At 43.7% G+C, this 27861-nt stretch overlaps 1 protein-coding gene across 1 annotated transcript in view; it reads left to right on the forward strand.

The window, feature by feature from the left end:
• The window catches only part of NR3C1 (nuclear receptor subfamily 3 group C member 1), a 58979-nt gene that overhangs the window by 18219 nt on the left and 12899 nt on the right, over positions 1-27861 (forward strand). The window contains exons 3-5 of the mRNA XM_069869451.1: positions 19422-19585; positions 23350-23466; positions 27565-27843. Coding sequence (XP_069725552.1) covers positions 19422-19585; positions 23350-23466; positions 27565-27843 — 560 coding nt within the window. The remainder of the gene's footprint in view (positions 1-19421; positions 19586-23349; positions 23467-27564; positions 27844-27861) is intronic.

The raw sequence follows: 27861 nt of genomic DNA on the forward strand, positions 1-27861 counted from the left end.
CAAGGTAAGACAATTGAGTCTTGGGGTAGAGCTATTCCAGTTGTGTGATTGTGTACGCGTGGCACATGGTTTGGGTCCGGGCTGGAGACGCAGTCAGTGCTGGCAGGCAGTCACCAGCAGCCGTTGCCATGGGATCCCAGCAGTTGGCTGTTCCTGGTGCTGATCCAGGAGGGCTGGTCGGATCCCTCTTCATGTGATCTCCGTGTGTGCAGTACCTTGCATTGCTGCCATACATTTGCCATGATATGAACCTGTAATAGTTCTCCTGGAACTGTAATTTCAGTGACTAAAGCTGCTCTTGGTGTATAAGCAGGGAATGGCATTGAGAACCCATTGGTTATTTCTTCCCTGAAGGTTTTCTCTAATTCTTTCTAAATGGAAAGAGTCTGTGTGCAGATACTGCGGTGTATTGATCGCTTCGACTTAGGCTTACAGCACACGTGAGAGGTTAATGAGAGGCGTGCAGGCTGGTGGTGGGATGTTGCATTGGTGGCTGCTGCTGTTAGAGTTGGTGTTATTGGCTTCTCCTTGTATTTTGAAGAGCTTTTTGTGCCCCTAAATGAGACCAGGCTGGGAGCAGCTGATGGCCCCATCATCCCTGGATGTGGTCTCCCTGCTCCATGCACTGCTTTGCTCCCTTGCTCTCGTTTCTGGAGCTTGGGCAAGCAGTGTTTCAGTTAACTTGGTCAGACGTGGGGTTTTGTTTCATTTAGCACAGTCTCTGAGCTTTCACGTCCCTACTGTACCACGTCATCCCTTGGTCACAGAATGTGGAAGCAAGGTTATGTAACTGCTGCTTGTATAGCAGTTTCTCAAGGAAGAGCAGTTTTACCTTTCGCACTTCCCTGGCCTGCCCACACTCCTCCTTCATGGGGTGTTTGAGTTGCTTTTGGCTTCTCCAGCAGTAGTTGTTCATGTCAGTTTGTCTCCATCGTTTGGCATTCATGTTGCTGAGTTGAGGTGTTTGCAAACTGGAGAACGTTTTTACTTCCCTCTTTCTGCAGGTGTCTGTGGTGTCACCTGCTTTTATTAACACTTCTGCAGCATCACGCTTTAAAACATCTTTCACGCGGCAGCTGAAGTTGGGTTGGGATCACTGTCGTTCCCGCCATCCTGCATCTCACAAATCTGATTTGAATATCTGATTAGAATCATGTAGGACTCATTAACTTTAACACGGTCACCTTTTATTTTGGATCTCTGAGTGAAGTCAAGTTTCTGCTTCCTTTTTCCATTATTGGTGGCACAATGGCAACGAAATCCCTCTCCATGTACATGGACCTTTTGCAGACAGGGAGATGCTTTATTTACTTGAGTGTTTTGGGTTTTGGTTATTTTTTTTAATGGTTCTGGACATCGTTGACGTAAAAGTAGTTCACGTGAATAAACAGGGTGCAGGAAAACATAAGAACTTGTACATATATGTGCAGAGGATAGTGCCGTGCCTTACAAATGTGAAACCTTAGACCTCTTTTTACTGTTGGTGAGGTCAGTCATGTTTAAAAGTGAGCTGAAATTGTGTGGTTTTCATCCTTGCTGTTCTGCTGGGAAAGGCAGATGAAAATCATACTGAGTTGTCTCCTGTATACTCACAAAAACTTGATAGACTGTTTCTGATAAAACCTGTCTCGTGCCCCTCTTCTGAAGGGCTTCAAAACCTAAGCAATGTGTTTTTGGCATGGGGCTTGTGTGTTTCTTAACCTGAATTTGCCTGTTGGTAGAAGCACAGCGGGGGGAAACATTGGGAGGTATGAGCAAGCTCTGTATCAGCCAGTGTTTCAAATCAAGACAAAATAGAATGATTTGGAAGAAGTGAGTGGAAAGGTGACATGGCGAAAGAGGGCAAGAGAAAGGGGGGGAAGATGAGTTGGTAACTGGATGGAATGGCCTCACAACAAGAGCCGTGCGTGGTTTGTGTGCTGCCAGGTGTGCGGGTGGGTGAATTCCCAGCGGGGTGCTTGGAATGCTTAGTTTAGGTGAGCAGCCTTAAGTTTTTAAAAACTGCGGTGATTATTAATTCAGAAAGAGCTATACTGAGCATTCAGACACATAATTTTTTGCACTTTCAACTTCTTCCGTCTCTTCTTTATGCATAAATGCAAATAAGAAGTAAGCAAGGAGGAAGCAGAAGTCAGGGCTGCTGTACTCAGAGGACTGTGTGGGAGCACAGGAGGCAATTCCTCCACAGCGGTGGGGTGTCTGATCAGCAGTGTGGGTCAGTAACAGAACTGGAGAGCAGACACAGTGATGGCTGTTTTCCTAAGCCCAAACTGACACTTTGCTGCTCTCTGTATATCATGATTTAATACCTGGTTTTCTGAGCTGGAGCAGATGGAGTCATCCAGCTCCACCTCTTCCCCTCATCTTCACACCTTCATTGTTACCTGCTCCTTTTGCTTCTCACATGCAACCTTTTGCTAGGCCAGATTTCAGCTTTCAGCAGGTCAACTGGTCTGTGTGCTATCACATTTGATAAATAAACAGTTTCTAGGTTTGCACTTGACAGGATAGGCGTGTCGAAGTTCACTAGAGGAAGTATTTTGGCCAATGAAAACTTCTTTGTTCCCATCCTAGCAGTGCCTGTTTCCATTACATCATCAGCCGGCAATTACTGAAACCATATGCAAGTATATCTGAAAATTTTCAGAATGAAACCTATTTAATTAGATTAGAAGATACGTACAGAAGGGTGATATTTGATACTAAGGAAGTAGCATGCCCGTTTTGTCTCAGCATAGACATGCAAATGTAGGACAAACATTTTGAGTCATGAGTTTGAAGTCTGTTGGTCAGTCCCAGCACATGGGACGCAGTCAGTGTCTTCTTATGGAAGACCACTTGGAATAAAGTCTTTTCCTTCAACAAACTATGATTTTTGTAACTGTCTACCTAAAGCAGGAGGAGATGGAAGTGAATCTCGTCTGTCAGTGCTACCACCACTCCACCACGCCATGGTCTGGCTGCAGTCACAGGAGCAGTGCACACTGACAGCAAATACAGATGTGGATTCAACCCAGTGGCACCTGGTGCTCTGTGAATGAGTAACAGAATAAGGATACCTTCTCACTGCCTCTTGACAACTGTGATGTCTTTGGGGCTTATTAACAGAATGTCCGTATGTTAGCAATGTTTTTTTGTACCTGCAGTGGTTTTACACGGCAGCTTTCAGTCTGGCTCAAAAATGCTGGGCTGTGGTTGCAGCTTTGCGGGAGCCTGTGCTGTCAGTCACCGTGGACCAGCAGCGGGCAGTCCCCAGGGTGCTGCCACAGCTCTTCCCAATTGAGTCCCCAGGGCAGCTTGGTGCCTACAGGGTCTGTGAGAGATGCAGACCCCAAATCTTTGCCTGCTTTGTGCCAGGAGAAGGGAGGAGGAGCTGCTTGGAAAGCCTTGGAGGGCTGCTCCCTGCTGGGGGTGACAGGGCCACTGCCCATGGGTCACCTGGTTGCTACTGCTGTGGTTCCCATGGCCGTGGTTCCTGCACCCATCCCAAGGCTGCAGCTCGCGTCAGCAGGGCGCTGCGCACCATCCGCTGGAGCCGATCCCTGCATGCAGGACTGTGGCTCCAAAACTTCACGTGCAATAAAACAGCCACAGAAACATTGCAGCTACAGTTTTACTTGCCTTGCAGCATTTGGAATATTTACAAGCACCCATAAGCATGGTTTTTTCCCTCATGAATCACAAGGTTAAACTTTGTTTTAAACAACTGAGAGCTCTTAGAAGGAATTAAATGTCTGTGACATGCATATCTTCTTGAGTTTTGTACATGCTTTGTACTTGCTCAAGGAGCACAGAGTCCTGAAAGCTGGAGTTTTGAATGGGGGGCATGTACAGCAGCATCACTTCTATTTAATAACACAGTTCCTGCTTGTATCTGAATGTTTTTGCCTTCTTTGATACATAAGGGTTTTAATTGTACATTAAAAACTTCAATAATCTTTTAAAAAAATCCACTGTACTGGTTGAGCAGTGACTGTGATCCCCATCAGTGAATATTTTTATCACTGCCTGCTTTGTTCTTCCTTCCTCTCTGAACAGAAAAGTTAGTTCTTCTTTAGATTCATGGATCCACTGTTGGTTATCAGTGGGTAGACAACAAGTAAACAGCTTACTGTACGCGGGCTGCGGGCCAGCTGGCCTCCTGCTCTTCTGCAACTTGTGACTTGCATTCAAGCTCCGAAGAATGCCTTTTCACTTGGTCATTTCCTTTCCTTTCAAACACAAAAACTAAAACTTTTTTCCTCTGATTAAATAGTTTTCCTGGCCTAAATATTAAAATTAGCGAGACAGGAGGGCTCAGCTATTAGGGCTGGTGGGTTTAGGAAGGAGGCTTTTGACCTTGCTTAGAAGCCATCAAGAAATGGTCTTGCCGATGGTCTTGAATTTCATCTCTTTTTTTCTTTTTTTTTTTTTTTTTTTTTTAAGTTGTGGAGCAGTTTTACATTAATTTTCTTTCCTGGCCGAGGCACTGATTGTTTGTGAAAGCCATGCCTGCCCCAGAGGGAGTTGTTGAGGGCACCACGGGCTCCCAGCTGGCCCTCTCTGTGTGAAAGGTGCTGGCTTGGGCTCAGCTCAGCACTGGTGCCTGGTGGTTTTCTTTCTGTCCACCTGAAACAGGGAGTTTACTCGGCGTGGAAAATCACCTTTCATCGTGGTATTTGAGCTGCAAGGTAGGGGAGGCGACTCAAAAAGTTACATGAAGCTCTTCAGGTACCAGGGCACCTCTGACCAGAGTAACCTGGCATTTCATGCTTGTGGGGCTAGGTCGTAGAATAGCAGAATGGTTTGGACTGAAAGGGACCCTAAAGCCCATCCTGCTCCAACCCCCTGCTGTGGACAGGGTCATCTTCCACTGGATCAGGTTGCTCAAAGCCTCATCTCTTCCAGTATTTGAGTGGTCTCATTTATGTAATGTTAAGTTAGATTTGTAGATGCTCTAAGCTGGAGAATAATTAGACTGAGTGAATGCCCGTAATTGATCTTTTTGCCTGTGTAATTATGCTAAAGATCTGCCAGGAAACTTGCTTCCTTTCCCGCGTCCCTTTCCTTCCCCCTGCAGAACAGGCTCACATATTCCAAAACAAAATACTTCTACTAGGAAAGCTTCAGTGCATGGATTGAGGCTCCTGGATGTGGCTCCCGTCTTTGAGCAGAGGAGGGTTTTTTCAAAGGCACCACACAATGCATGTATTATTGAGTCATTCTGGGATAAATGTACAGGCAGTTTATTTTCATGGGATCCTTTCACCCAGTGTTACCTGTACCAAAGGATTAGGACTGGATGTTAAAGTAGATCTGCTTTTACAGGGAGCTTTACAGTAATTGTTTCTTAAACAGCAATCTTGGATATAATCTCTCCTCTTGGCGTTTAGTTTGAGGCCAAAAAGAAATCAGAGGATGCCTTGGCAGCAAAACTGGAACGGCAGCACAGGTATTGTGGTTAATTTACCTATCCTTTCTATAGAATCCCAGTTCCAACTTTGTGTTATCTTTCTGTTCCAGAAATCGTGTCTCCATCCAGGGGATGCTGGTGGGCAGTAGCAGTTGTGTGTCGGGCGGCTGCTGGGCTGGTTCTGCCTCCTGGGCTATGGGAGCTGGCTGGGTATGAGCACACCGAGGCATCTTCTGAGTATCCTGCAAGGCTTTAGAAAGTCTAAGGGAGAGACTCAGCATTCTGAATCTTGGGAAATCACAGTAGTAGAGACTTTTAGAAGAGTGAGGTTTGATTAAAGAGCCTTCTTGTCCGGTTACCTCACATAAATGGGAAGTAAAATGCTTGTGTTGAGTGAGGAGGGTGTGAGGAAGCTCCACTTCAAACTCATGTGTGAAAACTTTCTTCTTTATTGCAATTCAGGAGATGTAATTGGATTTAAAGGCTGACCTTGAAAGCAATAATACTTCATAGAAACTGATTTTGAGTAATTGTCATTATTAATTTTCCATTTTAATGCTTCAGCACTTCAGAGCACGCCCAGTCCATTTCCCGTCTCCAGTCAAGATTACTTAGTGGTTTCTCTGGTCTTTTGGAGCCCTTGGTTTGTATAAATGACAGCCCCTGTAATATTTGTAAACTACGGTCTGTTTGCTTGGTGGCTTTATTGGAGAATGTTGAATGGCAAAAGCCAGTCTGAAGAGAATGAAATCCATTATTTGTGCCTTCGCCGTGGTCTCCAGTGACGGCCAGCGAGGGCGGGAGAGCTGCGGTGCTGCCAGGGAGTGGCAGGGATCGGGTTATCCCATGGCTGGGAGAGCTAAAGCCCAGCACAGGCAGTTCTGGATGCGGTTAAGGCTGTCATTAGTCCTGTGCTAGGCCCTGCACTGTGTAACCTCGGGGCTTCAGGCGTCTGAGCATGTTTTATTCCTATCGTGCCCAGTTTGGACAATGCCTGGGTGCGTGCAGGTGCTCCCAGCTGCACTCCGTGCCCTCCCACTGCATGGTTAACCTCTTGCACTCCATTAACAAAGTATTCTGCCTGTCTGGAGCTGGGATTCTTCGCACAGTGTCAGCAGTGTGCCCTGGACTTTGTTTCCTCCTTCATCAAAGGCCTTCAAATATGTCAAGTTTTCCTTTTAAAGCTGAAGAATGCTACCAGCACCATGGGCTGAGGGTTGGCTTCACCATGAGGTGCAGAGAAATCCCCCACTGGCCACGCTGCCTTGCCTCTTTAACCCTTCAGTGCATGTTTTTCAGCTTGGAACTGATTTTCTGAGAAAAGAGAGAGTCTTGGAATTGTAAGCCCCTAAGTGGAGCTGAAGGGAAAATGCCAGATGCTGTGAGACTTGTGATTAAAATTGCAAGAATAAGCAATGCAGGAAAACACTTATTAATCTGCCCTTGAGGAGGCTGGCTGCTTATCTCTGGCTCTTGGCCTCGCTCGAGCCATCTACAACTCAGCTGAGAAACTACAGACCTTTGGCTTGGTTTGTTATTGCTTTATGGATCGGTGCAGTGGAAAAATGGTTTAAGTTGTGACCATTCCAAGCTTTTTGATACACTACAGCTTCCAAAATACAGAGAAGTAGCATAAATAATGGAAGTTTGTTTTGTTGTGGCAGTGTTACTTGCTAGAGACAGTCATTGTATTTCTTTTGCGGTGCCTGCTTTGCTTTCCTTAGAGCTCTAGAGTCCTTGGTGTCCGTAGTTTTAGAAGCTGCTGGGAGTGACAGTAGGTCAACACCTTGGAGAATCAATTCTTACATCTTGAATAACAGAATAGGAGTTAATGGGAAGATTTCCATTACAGGTGAAGAAAATGGTATACAATGATTGTGCGATCAGAAATAGGAAAGTAGGATATTTAAGAAAATAATTCCTTCTGATCAATTTGAATATAATTTCTATTCAGGCCTTGGTTAATCTTGTCTAAATTTCAGTGTGCTGAGGTCTGAAATTTAAGATTGTAATTATCCAGAGTTCAGGTTTCTACATTAGGCAGTGGGGACAAGGCGCAGGCTTGAAAGATTCTTTGCTGTTAAGTGTCTCTCTGAATTGAGAGTGCTTGCTGTCACGATGCTTCTAAAATAAGAGCCTCCTTGGGTTCCTAAAGTCAGGTGAAATTTATGGGGGCTGTAAGTCTGCCCCTAAATTTTAATTTTTTACAATTTCGTTCTTAGGACGTGTTAGCTCTCAGTTAGTTTTAATTTTTACCATCTGTGGTGGTTTATTTGCTAATGCCGTCTCAGTTGTATTTTAAAAATCAGTCCTTATTGATGCTGAAATACAGAGACTGCATCCATTTTGCAACAGTTGGATATTGCTTTAACTTCTGAAATTTGGTTTGTCTCTCTGGGCCAGTTCCCATTATTGTATTGTCAGGGGTACATTAGACTGAGGAAACCTCTGGGCACGGGAAAACTAAACCCACCGCCTATAGAGCCAGAGAGGTTGGCAGGGTGAGTCCTTGTGAAACACGGGCTTGGCCACAGCTTTGAGAGGAGTGTGCTGATACAAAGGGTTAAATGTGCAATCACTGTTAGTTTGTTCTGTTAGCAAACTTTCTTGTTTGTCAATTGACCTTTGTTTAATGTTTCTCAGATGAAACATGTGAGGGACAGGACAGAAGTGCTGGGCTTGCTCCTTCCTTCAAAGCCTGTCTAGTGTAACAGATTCTAGCATGAACTGGAAATAATGCGAGTCTTTGATCGTACCGTTATTTATTTCACCTTAAAAATAGCCCTGCAGTGGCTGCGTGTTATCAGGGCCTGCGGACACTCGGAGGAGCGCGAGCTGCGCGCTGCAGGAACCATCCTGGCCCCGCTCCCCTCTAGGTTTGAACCTTTCTCTTGTTGACGTGTCTGGACGCCTCTGTACTGCTTTGGGCTCGGCTGTCTGAAGTAACCACTTCCCTCTTTCATAAAGGTTATGTCTGTGAAGCTCCATCAATCTAAGAGAAGCTGCACAAGAGCAAAAAAAGATTTTCTCGTACAGTGCTGACATTCACTGACCCATTGGATCAGCTCATGAAGATGCAGTGGCAGCGGGAGTTATTGTTGCTGTGATGAGAGAAATCTTAGTTTAAAATCAGAGTGCTGTGGGTTAGATAAAACCATAATGTGCTCTTTATTTGAAAAACTAAGACTTCCTGAATGTCAACATTTCTATTCAACTCTGTATGTTTAAGTATCAGTTATGGACTTTACTTACAAACTAGAGCCAGACTCGGGCACATGATGCTGAGCGGTAGTGAGACGGGCAGCATTTAAATTAATTGGAGATTTGGATGCTACTGTTATAAAAAGATACATTTTTACATGATCTTTAATTTGTGCTTTACAAATATGGAGACAGTTTATTGAGTTTCAAGTTTTTCTTTTTGGAAATTTCCACCGGCTTTGCCCTAGAAGGTGTACTCAGCTGCCTAACCCTGTAACAGTGAAGTGTTTGGGGTAAAAATCTTGTTTCTGTGTGTGGTTTTCTGCCCTTTGGTGGGTCTGTGCCGTGGCAGTTCAGATGCTGGTTGGTTTTCTTTCTGCAAGATGCACTACTGACAAAGCTGATTGCAAAGCAATGACTTAGGTGAATGAAAGTTGTACTCAGTGGATTCTTCTCAATAATGTCTGATGAAATGTTTTGGGTATTTTCCCCCAGTTACTTCATGTAAATATATTTAAAAGGTAGGGTTGGTTGGCTGTTCATCTGACAGGTACCAGAAATGCTGAAGGAATTGGCAGGTAAACCTTCATTTTCCCCTCCCTATCCAATGTCTTTGGCTTTGCCAGGGTCTTGTCTCTTGTGTGCTCTTTTCAGGTTCTTACAGCACCTTCTGTGCTTTGAAGCCATTCCTGGCTGCAGCTCAAAAAGCATTAGTTTTGTATTTTTATATTGTTTGGCTTCACGAGAAACATGAGAACCTGATTAAATACCTGTTTTGTCAGTAGCATTTATAATTGCACTTTTATAAGGAAGTAAGGACCTGCTGGCCAATACACAGGTTTTAAAAACTGAGTTAATGCCTGTTTTCTTCAGGCAGCGAGTGGAATGATCTCTAACCCCTCCTAAAGTCACCATGCAGAGAATTCTGCCTTATCCTGTAGATCAGCAGTAAACAGCTCTCCATTTTTCTGTAAGGAATACTACAGCTCTCTTACTGGAACAGATTTTGTAAACTAAACAGCAACGACTCAAAAATGCATTGCAGATGTGAATGCCACATATGTTACATTAAGTAAATCATAGTTAAAATTTTCTGTTTGAGATATCGTGATCTACCAGCAAATCTGAGTGACCAAGTCGCTAGTGAAAGGTATTGAAAGAAAAAGATGGAGGTGGTTGGTAGAAGGTTGGCAATATCCATCAGGAGCTTTGAAAGAGCGCATCAGCTTGTGGTGGACACTGACATTCAGGAAGGTGAAATATGTTTCCCACCAGAAAAGTGGGGATGTTTTTCTCAAATAACATTGGGGCACCCTCTGTTTCAAACCTGAAATACTGCCTGCTGTTCAGAGTGATCCGTAAGAAGCACAAGATGCACTCTGAAAAGGGCAGCGGTATGGAGATAAATGTATAAAACTCCAGGATCCTTGCCTGGTCCCCTCCATGTAGCTCTCTGAGAGGGGTAAACAACCTGTTAATGGACATCACAGATGGAGCTGAAATTGGGAGGGGTTCCCAGTGCTGCTCAGGAAGAGAAAATATACAAAGAGGCAGAGATGAACAATGTGGCCAGGAAACTGTGCGAGGTTCAGCAAGGAAGGGATAGAGCTTCCTTCATCTGGGTGGAGGAAGGGAGCGGAGGACAGGGATAAAATAATAGGGGAAATCCAGGAGAGAGGAAGAAGGCAAGACCTAAAAGTGTCATGGGTTAAAACCTAAGGTAAGAAGCACTTGTACAGTCCGGGAGGAGACAACAAGAGGGGTGTGATGAAACATCTTGGTAGACTTGAGTGTGTGACGTGACTGCCAGGGGGAAACACAAGCAGATAATAACCGTGCGTGCGTGTTACAGCAGAAATTGTATCTGCAATTGCTTAACAGTGTTGACAAAAGTAGTTAGAGCACTCTACTGGATAATTGAATAAAGCTGACTTAAAAGTGCTGTGGCAATTGTGTACAATCGCTGGACACATCTCTCAGATCTGTGGTAGTACTTGTTGCTTGTCCTTTTGAAAATGCACACGTTTAGATGGCTGGTTTTGTGTCAATAAACAAACATAGCACGTGCTTTTCTTCCTCTTCCTGCATAAGAAGAGTGGATCTGTATATTTTCTCTGCTTCAAAAGTGTCAGAGACCAGTTGACGTGAAGTGCAGTGATGTTAAGGGTGTTAGAAGCATCGGTGAGGCTTTGGAGAAGACCTTTTAGACATTTTGCTCATTTTTAAGCACTGCTGTGTATACAGAGAGGTCTGGATATGAAAGATAAAATGCTTCAAAAACTAAACGCGAACTGGCAGCAGGCCTTTTGGTAGTGGTCAGAGTGGGAGATCTTGGGCTGTACCTCCGGGCACTTAGCAGCGTGCCGTCACGGTCTCCTTCAGCTGCTTTCTGATTTCCAAGTCACCCAAAGTTTTGAATTTGCTTCTGCAAGAATTACTGTTCTGTCTCTGTTGTGGTAAAAAAAGAATCCTTGCCCTTTCAAATGAAGTTATTGCTCACAACTGAGTGTGGAACATGATCCGCGTGTGTTGGGGTGGCACTTCACACAATTCTTAATACAAAGCTGGCACTGCCCATCAGTTCTGGCCACTAGCACTGAGAAGAACAATTGCATTCATTCTCTTCTGTGCCTGAAAGCTCACCAGCATCAGAAGTATTTTTGTCTTCCAGCAAAGTACTTAAATAGGATGGTTTTATTGGGATTTGTTTATTTGTTGTACTTCAGGAAGTTGATTCCCTCCTTGCTAGAATACTGTGACAAAGCTCCATCTCCCTGCTCACTGCATCACTTTCATTAAAAACTACTCCAGTTTCAACTCTGCTTGAGCTGCCGAGCAGCTTTCTGAAAAAAGTGGGTATTGCATTGAATTTCCCTCACATGGGATCAAAACCTGCGGCAGACATACCTGGGAACTGCAGTGGGGTGCAGCGAGTCAAGCAGATATGTTGAGAATCAGAGGCATCAGCCTTTTTCACTATAAATGCCTGTTGTAAATGCAGTGCATCTGAATAACGAGCTCATTTCTGATCATAGCCATGTGAAACACTGCTCTGTCTTTAAAACATAAACAAGTGGTATTTGTGGGGTCCCCTCACCTGGAGTAGAAGCTTCAGTGCCTAAAGAGTAACTTGAGGTGAAGTTGTTTTATTTCCAGTTTGAATGGAGGCTGGGCTGTGGTGAATTAGCAGTGATTGGTATTTCAGGAGTATTCTGCTGTTCTATCTGTTAATTTGGTTTGGTGGGGAAAAGGTTCACTTCTCCTTCCCACCGTTCTGTTGATAGGAGGAGGAGAAGATGTTGGCATTTCTTCAGTGATTTTGAAGTTAATAGTGGGTGTTACTGGTATCTGGTCATAGAACAGCATTTTTTTAACTTGTGAGGTATGTTTTGGTTTTTTAGCCATCTCTGCTAAAAGCAGATGTCATTTAAGGAGAGTATTTTTCTTGCTTAAGAATCTTATTTGAACTCTGCTTTGGTCCCTTTCTTTTTGCTTCACTCGTGTTTTTTGAGCTTCTGGACTGCCGTTCAAAGTTTAGAGAACAATAACCAGTCAGATGTGAAATAATGTCAATTGAACCAACCTGTGACTCAACAGTCAACCCAGTCATCCTGGACCGGCATCAAATGGACCGAGGCCAAACCCTAGCATTGGCGCGCGTCCCCAGCCCTCCTCTCCATATATTCCCACTGAAGCAGAGCCCAGAATGCAATGCGTTGGTTAATATTCCATAATAAACTGCTCCGCATGTAAATATGTTGTTTTCATTGACAAAAACGTGTGAAAGCCTATGCCAAGGGTAAAGACACATTGTGCAAGGCTTTCTACGGACCAGCGAGGAAATGGAGGGTGGGCACTGAAGAATTTACCATCTTGGCTTTCTTTTAGTATCGGTTCCACTTTTAAACAGAGCTTCCATGAAGGCCTTGAGAGAGAATTGGGGAAGGAACATTCCTTTTTGCTTCTCTTACCCCACTTCCATCTTTCCTTCCTCCTCAGAAGAAGAAGAATTAAGGTTTTGTTGCTACTTTCTTATTTTTACTTATTGATTTTATTTTAATTTTTAATTGCCTTTTTTTTTGGTTTTGGCAAAGCAGAAAATAGTCACGTAGTGCTGCGTGAGACTGAACATCCATGGAAACCAGCGTCAGGGTTGCTGTGAGAGGGTTACACTGGCAGCAGGAGTCTTGACTTTTTTTAAATAGCAGAAATGAACTTTGTAATTACCAGCCTGAATTTATTTATAGCCTTATGACTCAATTTGACTATGCCAGCATTATCCTGCAGCTTTTAAAATATCTGTTCTGTGGCTGTTGCAGATCACTTTAATCTTTTACTGCGTTTCTTACAGTTCCATTAATATTTTTCCATGTATGTTGGAGTCAGCTTTCCAGATGTCTCTTGCCTTCTTTCCTAGCAACATCACTTTGGCAGCTTGTGGCTGCAGTCTTGTGATTGACACAGGCGTTCGCCTTCAGGAGACCAGAGCAGCGCCCACAGCTCGCACTGAGGTCATTGATGGAACAAACCCTCGTTAATATTTCAAGTTCATTTCCTCTGCTACCACATTAATAAGGCAGCTGCACTAAGGAGTGAAATGCCTTTCTGATACGTGCTGACTGTATGGGATAAGCTCAAATGTTGTGACTGATCCAGGTTCACAGGTCTGTTCTAGTAACGACAGAATATCTGTGTGCCAGAGTTCTTGTTGAATTCCACGTGCCAGCAAATGAAATTAGTGTGTTAAAGGACCTGTGTTAAGATAATGTATTTTTGGTGGGTACTTGGGCTTCTGGTTAGTTCAGAAAACTGAGGAACTGCTCCCAGGATGGTGTCACAGAGGGAAAGCATCCCTGTCGCTGTTGAGATTGGAGGCTGAATGGACGAGGAACAGTGTCGTATGTTGTGTTTAAAATGAAAAAAACTTACAAATCAAGCTGATTAGATAGATATTTGAGCTTTCTTCTGCTGAATGCGCATTAGTCTCATGTGCTTCCTCATGAGGGTCGTTTTTGCAGAGACCTGATGTACCCTAGGTTGTAAACAGAGTATGTACTTATGCATAGAAAGCTGCAAGATTGAGTTCTTCAAAGTCAAGTTTTTATATAATCCACAACCCCCTGGTAAAATTATCTGTAGATCAGATATGTATCTTGTTATCCAGGAAAGTGTAAAGAATTAGGATGGCCCAGGATGATTTGATTCCATATTTTTATGTAAAGGATGTACAAAGTATAAAGGTACTGGCTTCTGCCATGCGTGTTGGGGGTTTTTTTGCTGCCTCTTTATTTAGGGAAGCAGAGATGCACAAGGAAATTAAAAAAACCCACAACCTCTTTGAAAAAATGTGCATAAATTGATTCATATAGAAATTTTGCCCTACACTTGAAGGTAAGGCTATTTGGCTACTTTACTGGAGCACTGCAATAAATATAAAAGTTGAGAACATTTAATTTAATTATCATATTCTGGTCATAAATACTTGAGGGCTGTAGTATGTTTGAAATCCCAAGAGCTCTGGCTAAGGTTGCAGCTGCAACATCAATTACCATTTATCCATTCCAAGAAAGCTTTGCCTGTGCCCTTGAAACCTTTACGTTCTGGAGAGTATCCAAAAGGGAAAAAAGCGTCGTGTCGCTCACTTGCCGAGTGTTTCTTTCTCTCTCCGGTGTGAGCTCTAAAATGGTAGCGGGCGCCATTTCGGAGCGGGGAGAAGGGCTGCCTGGGGTGTCCGTGATGCTGGAGCTGCCGGGGCGCCGCTGAGCCACCCAGCGCCGGCCCGGGTTGGAGAGTGCCTTGTCCCCGCTGTGAGAATGCCCACCAGCCCACTCCCTCTCCCCAGCACGGGGATGCTCCTCAGCCCATGCCCCATCCCAGGTGGTGGGATGCTGCTTCTCAGCCGCAGAGCAAATACCGTGTAGAATCAGAGAGCAAAGGGAACCTGCGCTCGGTGATGTGGAGGGTGGCACTGGCTATCGAATACTGTGTTTTCTCTACAGGGAGTTCCTGCATCCACCAGTGAAGCCAGTTTGGCCATGGCCTTTCTGAGTGACACATTCCTTGTGTTGGGGTTATCTTGGTTGTGCTGTGGGCATGCGCACAGTGCTGGACCGTTAGGTCAAAATCTGGTTTCCTGATTTATCAGGTCATGCTACGGCATTTATCTGGATGCACGATAAAGGAAATGGTGTCAGTCATCTTGGCTTTCCAACGGGGGTTAAAGCGGTGATGTTGGATGATTTTATTCGCAGGCTTTAGTTAAATACGTTAAATGCTGTGATCTGTAGTGGATTTTTAATTTATTATGGCATCACTAGGGACACGCCTGCAATCAAGAATAGCACTTTACCAAACCATTTGGTTTCTGGTTTAAGTACAAATTGAGAAGGAAAACTTTTATACAGAACCTGCCTCTTCTGCCGTTATGTGGATGGTGTGTTTGGTTAGTTTGGGGTTTGTACGCTCCCACAGTCTCTGGTAGCGTGTGAGTTGGCACCCCAGAGCACCTCTAACCAGGTGAATCATGTGTGTTTGACGCCCGCGGTGGCGACTGGACCAAGCCAAGCGCCCCGTGGGTGCCTGCGGGCAGCCCTGGACGACTGTGTTGGTCCTTGCCAGCTCGTACCAGTTCTCAGTCTATTTAACCCCAAGTGAGTGTGTTACAAAGGACGGAGAGACCATCATAACCAGTTCAGGTTCTCAGTAAAACACAGTTTTGACTTTGTTTTCCTTTGGCAAATAGACTTTTATTTTTACACGGCCATCCAAAGGTAGTGTCAGGAGCCATGTTTGAAAGTTCTTTTTTGCTTGAGCTGCAAACTACTTTCTTGCCCAAGAGGGTTTGAAAAATAGTTACTAGTTTCTCGAGTTAATAAAGAAAGAAGCAAGTAATTCAAAAAATGTCATCAGTTGGTGCATGCAGCCGAATGTTTACATTGTTCTCATTGCTAGGAGATAAGAATGAGGCCCGGATGGCGATGACATTGAAAATCGTTTCTTTACTGCTGGTTTGGTGATACTGCTCGTGCAGATAAGGAGCTCACTGTTGAGAACATGCTGGTGCAAGGCTGAGGAGACTTCGGCTGGAGACCCAGGGCTCCTGGTGCGCAGTGTTTTGCGGTCTGGCTGTATCGGGAGTGAATGCAGCTCATGCTTGCAGCATTAGATTAGGCGTAGGAGCAAAATGATTAATCTTATCAAAAGATTAATCAAAATAGCCAAATTCTGAGCTGTTTCTCCCGACCTTGGACATATTGCGTCCATTTCTTCCCTTGGAGTTGCAGTTGGACATGAATAGCCTTCCCTTAGGAACTGTTTGCAAGCCTTCAGTTTCTGTAATTTGCCATTAGGGATTGCCTTAATGGTCTGTCTATCTGGAAAAAACCCTTGTATTCTGCATTTCCCTTGCACTTTTCTTTGGGGTAGATTTTTTAAAAGGTGAAAATTGCCTTTCCTCGCAGCCCCTCGGGTTTCCTGTGATGCTGCTGTTCTGTTGCTTGCAGCCTTTTGCTGTAAATGCTGTTAGTTTTATAATTACACAAGTCCCCTTCTCGTTGTGCATGTGGAACTAGCTACTGGTGCTAATTTAATCTGCATTTTTTTAAGAGTTTACCCTTCAGCAGAAGAGTGCTGAGGCTGGGCAACGTGGGACTGGGGCTGATCGTCCTCAGCATTCATGTGCTGGTAGAGAATCATCAGCGGCAGCCTGGGAAGGGCTGATAGTTTGATTGCTGAAGGTGTTTGGATCCGCATTATCTCACTAGAGGTTTTTTGTTTAATAATGTAACAGAGAGGTAGTATAGTTAAAAAATAACGTTGGAGGGTTTGTAGGTTCCGTGTACGAGAGCGTGTGCTGTGTGTTGTGTTATGGAGGGACTTGTTCTAGTGTGAGAAAGCAGAAAAGAGGAAAAAGCAGTTGTTTATTTCAGTAATGAAGAGCTGCAGTGGAGTAAGTTATTCTGTCTTCTGAAGAAACCTATCTGCCTCCTTTCTGCTCACGTATTCGTAGTAGGCGGTGGGGCTGGGGGTTGAATGGTTGCCCGTACAGCCCTGCCGACCCCCAGGCCCTGGCCACCGACCTCCGTGGATGGGCAACGTGAGCCGCAGGGGACGGGGACCCCGAGGAGGGAAAACTTCGCACCGTCACAAACATCACCCCACCCAGATTCAGCAGAGTTTGAACCTTGAGCCTGGTTTGGAAACTTGTGGTCAATGATTAACACAGACATGGCTTTGGTTAAACAGCTTGGTTTCTGCAGAGCTCGTTGCTGTGGCTGCATGTTCTTGTCTTTGAGTCTTTCCTTTTTACCCTTATATGTTTCCTCGACTGGAAATAATAAATGCAAACAAATAAATTAGATTATGTATAGATAGTATGTACAGTATTTATAGACAGTACATGAGAATGGAGCTCAGTGCCCTTAAACAAATAACACTTTGCCTCCCAGAATAAAATTTAATTAATATGTTTACAAATTTGGAACCCTGAAAATTTAGATTTTTTTTTTTTTCCTTTCTCATCTATACTTTTTGACTTTTTCTTTTGTTTCAATAAGAATCAGAGTTTAGAATTAAGTTTTTCTTGAGTTTCAAAACATTTCTGAAAATAACTGGAAGGTAACTTCTTTATGGTGACATTACCTTGTGGTGAAACTTCCCTCCTGTGCCTCCTTCTTGGGGAGTGGCTGTTTGTCTTTTACTGCTTCATAGGTTAAAGATTTATATTAAACCTCAAGTTTGTTTTGTTGTGGCTCTTGCAGGAGTCCTTATGCACTGCAACCTGTCTTGTCCACCGTGTTTCAGACAAGCGGGATTGTGTTTTACACAACCAGGGGCTGGTCGGTGTCTGGCTGCTCTCCACACCGTCAGTAAATATTGGCCTTATCTGATACAGCCGGGCTTGAAAAGATACGCCAGCAGCCCAGATTAGATTGCTGGCTACTGCTTTATTAATCAATGTGATAAGGTATTTTTAGGTTTGTAAGGCACATCATCTGTTTTCTTTCTCATATTACATTTTCTGTAGGACTGGTACAGAAAATGAGCCCTGTTTTAAAAATTACAGGCGATTGAGAAATTTGGGGGCAATATGTTTGGTGCTGCCATGGTTTCTGTGACATTGATGAGTGTTTCCTTAAAACTGCTTTTGTCTGAAATGTGTAAGGTATAAAGAGTTTAATTTTTGTGTCTGAATTAGCTGTCTTCAAAACTATGCCTGGAAAGACTTTCCATCTTTCTCTGGTTTGAATCATTTTAATTAAATGAAGCTCTCAGGTTATGTATCCCTTATTTAAAACCACAGACTCCTGGCCTCTATTTCAATATTTAAACTGAGATTTTTAGTGTAAGAAAAGCTACTGCTGGGCCTGAAACTTCAGAGAAAACAGGGAAGGTTATGGGGGACACGTGACTTCTCAGTGATTACTGCTTTAAATAGGATTTTTTGCTTGATTTTGAGTTAAGTGTTGGTATTTGGGGGGGTCTATGAGACTACAAAGTGGAGAAACAATTTAATTCCTTTTTCCAAATGGATCAGTAAGTGGGGAGGGAATCCAAACAACAGAAGAAAGTAACAAATGTGCATGAGAGGGAATAAAGCTTTTTAGTCAGAATTCTTTGTCTAATTGGACAAGAAAGCTGCAAGGGAGCAAAGGTCCGGGAATGGATTTGCAAGCCAAGGGTTGCCCTCTGAGCTCTGGTTTCCGTCTGAAATGTTGGAGGGAGAGCAGACCTGTCCAGAATGAAGGAGCTGGGCACAGCTCTGGGGCTCTGAACGGCTCTGGCCATGGTGAGGCTGCCCTGTGCCACTCGGGACAGCTTGACGGGCACAGAGACCTTCCCACTCCGAATACGGAGTCAACTGGGCTCTGCTGGGAGGGGCAGAAGTGTCCAAGCTGTGACCTGTGTTGGAGATGAGCAGCGGTTCCAGCAGCATGGCAGGGAAGGGTCTCTTCAGCCAGAGGAGTTGGGCATCGCGTGGTTCAGCACAGTTCGTTGTCTCCAGGTCCTAGTGTGCCTCTTTCAAAGTGTGGGCCAGAGCTCAGGCTGTTATTTTCTGGCTTCATTTGGGAAGTGACTGGAACCCGGTTGGACAAAATAGTCTATAAAAATCACTTTAGATTAAGCATACGGTATAGAAATTGCATTTTAAAGGTTTAAAACTTTGTGAAAATAAGCTCTGGCAGAACCACTGCTGGTTCAGCCCTGATAAGAAGCAGCTTGGAGGGGACTACAATAGACTGCTTATTGTTCTAACAAGGGTAGTTTTTTGTTACAGAGCTAACCCGTATTTGTAGATGGCCTGTATGTTTGCATGGAAAAATAGGTCCTGGAATTAGGAAGAGAGAGTCGTTTCATAAAGTGCAGAGGTGAAATGGTTATTTTGCTGTAAATATATGTCAGCATGTGGCTTAATTTGCACAGCTTCTTGCATAATAGTATCCAGCAGAAAACTCTGTGGTGATACTGGAAAGGAACCGTGTGTAGGACCCAATGCAGGCTGCAGGAATGTGACAGGAATGAAAACAATATGGAATGAAAGTGTGTTTTAGGAGTCAATTTTAAAGGCTAGGGTAATTGTGCAAGAATCTTGGCTCCAGAGATGTGTCGGGGAAGTCATCTTGGCCTCATCAAATAGGCAGTGAAAATCCATACAGCTTTACTTAAATTTTGCAGAATTCCTTGGGGAACCATTTCAGAGTCCCATGAACTGGGTGGGCAGCGCTGTAATCTTTGAGCATAAGAGCAATGTGTCTCTTGCACTAATGAGTATTATAGTTGCCAGTATCGCACAGATCTTAATTAAGAGTGTTGTTATGCTTTCTTTTAGCCCTGGAATGAGATCAGATGTAAGCTCTTCTCCATCCACAACCTCAGCGACTACGGGACCACCTCCCAAGCTCTGTCTTGTCTGCTCCGATGAGGCCTCAGGCTGTCATTATGGTGTTCTGACCTGTGGCAGCTGCAAGGTCTTCTTCAAAAGAGCCGTAGAAGGTAAGACTTGCTGTTTAAAAATATAGAATTCTCATACGTATCCCCCACATTCCGAACCAGCCTGTTCATTCTCACTGGAATCCATGATTTTGATAGAAATCTACTGGAAAACTCATCCATTACATCACTGTTCTTTTCATGGCAAATGCCATTGATAATGGTGTGATTATCTGAAGCATAGATTGCATTTACACTGTGAAAATGCTCCCATTCTCTGACAGTGTAAAAGGATGTATTGTCTTGGCTTTTTGTTTCTTTCCTTTTTTCACTGTTGTTTTTGTTTATTTGTCCTGTTTATATACAGATGTTTGTCTGTGTGAGTTATATTTGCAAAGCCTGTGATTTTTTTAAGTTTAATGTTATCTGATTTCTGTATAAAACTGTACCTGAAACTTGGGAAGCCTGACGTATGTGAGGTTATGATAGTTTCACAATATTTCCTATAAGCAGTGTTGATTTGTTACATACATCTCCATGTGTGATATAGCGAGATAACAGGAACATGGATGTGGGTTTGGATCATCGAGGTTTCTCCCTCTTCACAGAAAGAAAATCATTCTGGAAAACAGAGATGATGGAAAACCAAATGTAATCTGCAGTATGTGAAGAAGAAATGCAGTTTGAGGTTTCTGAGCTGCCTAAGCAGCCATTGTATAGTGGGCTGTGTGGTACCCGAATGTCTGACTCTTTGGATCAAAATGAGAGAGATGCAGAAGAGCCAGACTACATTCTCCATGTCTCTGAATGCAGGGCAATTCTGAAGTTCTGTCATTCCTAGTTATAGCCTTGCAGGTTTCCTCTCTCCTACCTTCTCCATGAAGCCCTCCCTGGGTATTCAGAAGTGAATCAGACTGTCATTTTTTGCTAGTGTTTTGGCAAGTTGGGTTTCACTCCAGAAGGGGGAAGGCTGTTTGGGCGAAGAGGAGCCATCATTCAGTCTTTCAGAAGCAGCACTTTCTCCCAGTTCCCAGCTCACTGGATGCAATAGGGAGCTCTGTGGTAATGCAGAGCTTCTCAGAGGCATTGGAGAAGTCAAGTTCTTGCCAGTCACAAGAGGAGAAGGGTGTCAGGTCTGTGAGGAGGTGAAGCTGTTTCTGAACTATAGCAGGAGACTAGATGAGCTCAAGTACAAAGCACTGAGCTGCTTGGGCTCCTCGTGACTCCCAGCTGGTCCTGGCTGGAGTTACCTCCTGTTTAGAGCCAGGCTCTTTATTTGAAGCAAATAATAATCTGTATCTTTGATTAGAATAAGGTCACTTGGTAGCCCTCAGAAGTATGATAGGCAGCTGAAGATACGTTGTAGTGATGATTTTGCCCATCCCTATCTTAAAGAGCAAAAGTATTGATTTGTTAAGTCAATAGAGTAATTCTTTTTGATCGGTGATGTAACTGGCTGTATCAACTGTGTTAATGTTAAAAATGTAAGCAGGCTTGTAGCTGAAAAATGACAAGAAGTTGTTCCAGGCTTACCTCTGCTCTCATTTCTATTGTTCTACAAATTATCTCCACCTTAATCCTTCCGATTAGATATTGTGGATGGTTTCAGGAGCCCCTTCCAGGACCTGTTAGCTCATTTTAAGGAACAAATAATTTGCTTTTGTCTCTTACAGGCATTTTTCTTATGAGGAACATATGTAGAGAGAATTAATTTCTGTAATATCCTTTTTATTAGAAGCTGCCAGGCACCTGCAGATCGGGCTGGCTCTGCGCCTTGGTTCTTCAGCCTTTCGCCTGAACCCCTTTTCTGTACCTTTGTCTACACACGTGTGTGTGCTGTGATAGAAGTAGTCACAGAAATGGAAAGCACGAGTATGTAGGAAAGCACCATAAGGTGTGTTTCAGCAAGGGGTAGAACTAGAGAAGAGGAGGACTGAAGTTGGGGCAGCAGCTGTTTGTTTATACTTGGTTCTTCACACAAATGGGCCTTCCTTCAGGAGCCCAGGGTGGCTGAAGCCATCTTGTTCCAGTTCTTATTTTTATGGTGTTTCAGAGCCCTCGTGATGCAGTTCCTCTGCTCCCAGATCCAGCCCTGTTCACTGCCCAGTGTGTTACCACCACCCTGCTGCCAACCCAGCTCTTCACTGCTCCTCCCCACCTCCGCATCCTCGCCTTGCTGCAGATCCTCACACCTCCCTCCACTGCCTTCCCTCAGCTGCTCTGCCTCCTGCTGTGCTCCTTCCTCAGCATTTTTAATTCCCTCTCCTAGAGCCTTTCTCTGCAATTTCTAACCTCTTTCTATGCCAGTGCGCTCAAATAAGCGAAGGCTTATTCAGTCTCCCGGTGCTTCAGAGCCCCAGGCCCAGCTTGTGCTACAGGCACTGCGGCATCAAAGAGTGGTCATGTCCACCCTCTCTGTAAAATGCTCCTGTCTGCTGGGAATTCCCTTGGAAACATCTCTGTTTGCTCACTACCAGTTTCCACCAGCATCTTGTCTGTGAAGTATCCCTGGGCTTCAGGCAGCAGAGATAACTGAAGTCTGTTCCTTTGCGCAGCTGGACAGCAGCCAGGCACGAAGCAGAAGGTGGCATCAGCCTCCCTTTCGTTTTCCACCAAAGGCACGTCTAACAAGAGGGTTTAAAAAAAAATGATCATAGAATCATGGAAAGGTTTGGGCTGGAAGGGACCTCAAAATCCATCCAGTTCCACCCCATGCCATGGGCAGGGACACCTCCCACTGGATCAGAATGCTCAAAGCCCCATCCAGCCTGGCCTGGAACACCTCCAGGGATGTATTACAAAAGCTAATACAAAAAAATAGCCTAATTTTCACCTAAAGAAGGCAAGAATAGGTAAAAAGTAAATACAGGAAACCAATCGGTGCCTTCATGGGGATGAAGCTCTGTTAGGAAAAACATGAAACAGCTTAGGAAAAACTACACCTGTGGTATCTGTATTTACTGTGTGACACAGTGGGCTCAGTTCAGCTTCTTTGTAAGACATGAAATTACAGTCTCTGTTCTGCTATAATGACATATAGACATCTGTTTATTTTGTTCTATATATATGAGTCTTCTCATGGTAAAGTGAATCAAGGATGTATTTTCTAGGTTACCTTAGGACACACAGATGATCCCAGGGTCAGTAAAGCTTCCTTTTCATTAAATGAAGAAGACAGGGGAGGTTCATTCGGAAAAACATTCAAGGCTTCCTTAGAATACAAAGAAATTCGAAACACTTCATATCATTCAGAGAATTAAGAATAGATATCACTGTCCTCTGCTGTTGCCCTGCTCTTAACAGCTAAGAACCACAATTACTTAATTAATGTAGTTGGTCTGTTTCCAGGGTTAGTTTTGCTCTGAATCTGTGAATCCGTAAAAATGCCAGAGGACTTGGTTTGTCCAGTTCAAACTCTTAAGTTAAACAAGGAGGAGGTTTTATGACTTTCAGAGTGATGAAAGCTGTGTCTGTAGAAATGTTGACATGTGCTGTTTCAAAATGGGTTTATGAATGTCATTTACATCTCTTGTGAAACTATTTAGGGAACTTGGAACCAAGCTGTATGAGAAATGCAAGAGAAAATAGCTTTGGGAATAGAATTCACCTGATAAAATCATTGGCTTTGGTATCTAAATACGAGAAATCTATGTGATGTGGAGATACATGAAAACATGTAGATGCTGTTCTTATTTTTGCAAGAAACAAAACACACAGTAAAGAAATTCTTTAGTCGCCAGATCCTTAACAGTACAGAAAGAATCAATGACTTCATCCGCAACCGTAATTGCAGAGCTTATGATCGTTTTGTTTGTCTTTGAATCCAGGGCAGCACAACTATCTGTGCGCTGGGAGAAATGACTGCATTATTGACAAAATCCGGAGGAAAAACTGTCCCGCGTGCCGCTACCGGAAATGTCTTCAGGCTGGCATGAACCTCGAAGGTAACTTCCAACACTCAAATCCCTTTCTCATTTCTAAGTCCTAGACAATAAAGACGAAGCTGCTTATGAAGCTCAAGCCATTATTGGAGCAGCACGTTAGCATGATTACAGACTGCCTTTTATGGAGGGTGTGAGTATTCTGATGAAAAACAAGATTTTTTTTTACAGTAAAATTTCTCCTGTTCATACACAATCACTCTGTCTGAGCATCTTCAGAAGTGAGTCACATGCGCAAAGTAGGGTTGTTTTTTATTCCTGTCAGCACGTAGATCTTGGTTGGTTTTCTGCTGAATCTGAGAAAGGAGAACTCATGTAGGGAAGTGTGACGCCTGCCCATCCTTCTGCAGGAGAAGGACCTGGCACTGAAACCACAAGGCAGAGAGAGAGCCCAGAGGTGCAGATCTAACATTGGGCTCATATCTTCAAACTGAAGAAAAGGAAATTATTTTTGTTCATGCTGTGGATTCTTACATGTCACTCAGAATCTCTCTAGAAAAGACAGGTTAAATACATAAACTTAAATGTGCCAGTGCATATTTGTCCTCCGCTAAAGTCCTGGATGGTGTATGAGAAACTGATGGCTGCGTCAACAGCAGTGGTTGTAAAATGGCATAAAACACTTTTATTAGTGTCAGCTACATTTTATGCCTGGTGTTTTTTTCGTTGAGCTATGGAGATTAATACAGCACTTGCCAGCATAGTTATCGTGGTGATGCCTGTGTAATCAGAATTGTCAGGTAAAATAAAAATGTCAAAAATGTGTTTGTCAGATACCGATACGAACAGCTCCATTTCAGTCAGTGAAAATGTCCTTCAAATGTTTTTAAAATACATATATCATGTTTATATACTTATCTGTGTGAATAAAGCACTTTCTGTCTATCACTCTAATAGGAGGCCTTTGCATTCCTGCATTGATTCATGTGATCTCTATTTGGAGGGACACCAGTACAGCTATTGCAGGCACTGGGATGTGTTGGTTGAGTTGCCTTTCTGCACCAGCATCAAATAACATCTGATACTTACCACTTTTCCGCATGTAGTTTGGAGTCATTCCAGATATAGTTTGTTTGCCTGAATTTTGGCGCTGGGAATTCTAGAGAACAGGGACTTTTTGGAGGATGGATGGTGTAATATAATATGTTGGGAAAGGTGGAGGGGAAGCTTTTATGGCTGAGTGGGAAAAGAGATCTGGCAGCTCAGCAACGCAAAACAGGATTTATCGGACAGGTCATACAGAAGGATTCGTAGTAAATAGAAGAAAACTGGAAGGCAGCATAAAGTGCAGAAGGGACTAAAAGAGCTTCTTTCATCCTGGCTATTTTAGGGTCACAGTTCAGGAATTACTCATCTTTAAAAGATAATTACATTTTCATATTTTTTAGACAGTAATTTCTTTTTGAAAAGCCATCAGGTGTATCCTCAGTGCAGAAATACTGGTTATAAGCGTGAACAGCAGGAGATCAGCAGGTCCTAGCCTGTCCGCCGTGAGGCCCCTTTCACTTGGCCTTCTCTGAGCCTGCCCAGTCACAATTTGAGTGCCTCCAGGTTTTGGGCACCTGCAGTGGGTTTCACGGTTAGGCAGTGGACTGGAGACAACCTTGTTTTTAAATAAATGTATAAAATCTATGATATGATATTTTAATTCTATGCTGAGACGAGTGACTCCTTGTGCACCAGTACGGTGTTAGCTGATGATTTTCTATTGCAGCCCATTTTCCCATCAGTCTTGCCTTAAGCCTCACTTCTCATCCTTTTCTGGACCTTTCTTGTTTCTTTTGCATGTTTTGGAGGGGACTGGAAAACATACAACTATGGAGCTGCAGGAACTGGAGATTTATGTGGTGTGATAGTGATATTTTGTATTCCTGCATTTATTCCTTTGCGTTGCCGTTCAGCTTTACTTGTCAGCTGACCCTAGGTGTCCTTTGGCACCCTTTCTCTTCCTGACGTGTTTGAAGAGAAATTTATTATTAAGTTTTATGCCTGTGAAAAGCAGTCTCATAATTCTTTTGACCTTTCAGAATACATTTTGTAGTTAAACTGTTGGCGATTTATGCTTTTTTCCAACATCCATTCTGAGTTTACGTCAGTTTTTTGAAGGATCTCTTAATAACATTCTCTGCTCTGCTCTCTTTGTCATTCTAAATCCCATTGCAGAAGTGAGGTGTGCAGTGTCCTGGCTGTGTTGGGTCCTCAGCGTGGTGGTGGAAAGTGTTGTCACCTCCCAGGGCGAGAGCCACCTGCACAGGGCATGGGCCGGCCATCCCATGGGCAGGGAATGAGCGTGTTAGAATAGGAAGCCTGGACAATCTCACTGGGTGCCAAACTGCAGGGATCAGGGTTTGAAGAGGTGTTTGCTTTTAACAGAAGATCTTGGATGCTTTTGTAGCCGTGCTGACTTCACCTGTATGGATCAGCTTCTGTAATTTGCCCTAAGGAGCTGGTTTAAAATTTATGGTATTTATAATTGCAAATAAATTGTAAAGAAATAAATTATCTCAGCCTTTTTTTTTTTTTTTTGTGAGCTACAATGATTTATCTAAGTCAGGTCTAGTAATATAGCCCTATAAAAATTCTTGCATAATACTTCATCTTATCAGATAGATTTCTTTGTTTATAATTTTGCTAGACATTCTGGGCTGGAAATGCTCCATCCCAGGTGTCTTGGTTAAGCTGAAGGCATGGGCATGTAAATTTAAGTTAAAGCTATTTGTTTACTTTTGAGAACAAGGATAATGAGGCAAAAAATGCCAGAATGTTCAAAAGCTTTCAGAGTAGCTGTTTCAAAATTTAGATGAGGATAACAAAGTTTTTCCTCTGGGGAAATAACTGTTGGTATTCCCCCATGGCAGTCTTGGCAATGCAGTTGGTGTGCAAGCGCTTGGGAAACGGCAGTTTATGTCAGGTCCACAGAGAGTTTATTACCTCTGGCGGTTCCTTTCTGAAAGATCCATCCTCACCAGTGGGAGCAACAGGGTCAGGAGGGGATTTTGGATGTTGTTAAACACAGAGTTGGTGTATTTCTGGTGACGAGAGATTCTGAATAGAATCATAGAATCGTTTGGTTGGAAAAGGCCTTTGAGACCATTGAGTCCAATTGTACCTGTCTGCTACGGAAACATATCTCTGAGCACGTCATCTACCCAGCTTTTAAATCCTTCTAGGGATGGTGATTCAACCACCTCGCTGGGCAGCCTCTGCCACTGCCTGGGAATCTTTTCCATGAAGAAATTTTTCCTGATGTCTAATCTGCGCCTGCCCTGGTGCAATTTGAAGCCATAATAGCTCAGTAGCTACTCAGAATAGCTCAGTAGAAACTCTGAAGGTAAAACAACATTACACGATGCCTGTTTGTGCTACTGATTTATCTTGGAAGTTCCAGAACAGAAGTCAGTGAATTAATTGAGACACAGGGAAAGAGCTGGGTTGCGATTCGGTCTCGGTTACCAGTGTGTTCCATGTGACAGGCTGCGTCCAGGAGAGCTGAGAGTCAAGCAGGAGGCTCCATTGTTGACAACGTACTCATAAAATTGTTGCTCCAACTTTTTGTAGTTCACAGTTAACATCACTGTGTGATGTTTTATTTATTTGGTGTATGAGTTTTATGGTTTAATTACACAGCAATGATTTATACACAAGAGAGTTGGCAAGAGAAAAATCTGCTCCTGCCCAGCATTCTCAAAAACATGTTTTCCCTGGCTTGAGAGATGGAGTCCCTCCTTACTTATAAGATGTAGTTTTTTCTTTTCTTCTGCATGGTATCTATAGTTAAGATTTTAAGGGACATAAAATGTGTGCAGTGCTGTTGCATGGAGTCTCACTGAAATTTGGGATGTGAGCAAAGCTATGGGATCAAGCCTTGTGGCATTATCTCCCACTTCGAAACATTGATGGAAATGGGACTTTCATTAAAAAATGAAATAAACTCATTTCCACTGGAAGCTTCACTAGAATCAAAGTGAAGTTACAGAAAACGCTTTCAAAGTTCCGTCTGCCTGAGCTGCAGGAAATCGAGAGCCGTGTTTCTGCTGTCGCGTTTTTATTGCCATGTGGTCACTTTCCATTATCTAACCTGGCTTACCACAATGTTCCTAGCTCGAAAAACAAAGAAGAAGATCAAAGGAACCCAGCAGACTGGCGTGACGGGAACACGGGATGTCTCTGAGACGCCTGGCAACAAGAGCATCGTCCCTGCCACCCTGCCACAGCTGACTCCCACGCTGGTGTCCCTGCTGGAGGTGATCGAGCCAGAGGTGATGTACTCGGGCTATGACAGCTCGCTGCCGGACTCCAGCTGGCGCATCCTCTCCACCCTCAACATGCTGGGTGGGCGGCAAGTGGTGGCTGCAGTGAAGTGGGCAAAGGCAATACCAGGTAATACACACGTTTATT

This window comes from Phaenicophaeus curvirostris, chromosome 15, assembly GCF_032191515.1.
Source record: "Phaenicophaeus curvirostris isolate KB17595 chromosome 15, BPBGC_Pcur_1.0, whole genome shotgun sequence".
NCBI classification, from domain to species: domain Eukaryota; kingdom Metazoa; phylum Chordata; class Aves; order Cuculiformes; family Cuculidae; genus Phaenicophaeus; species Phaenicophaeus curvirostris.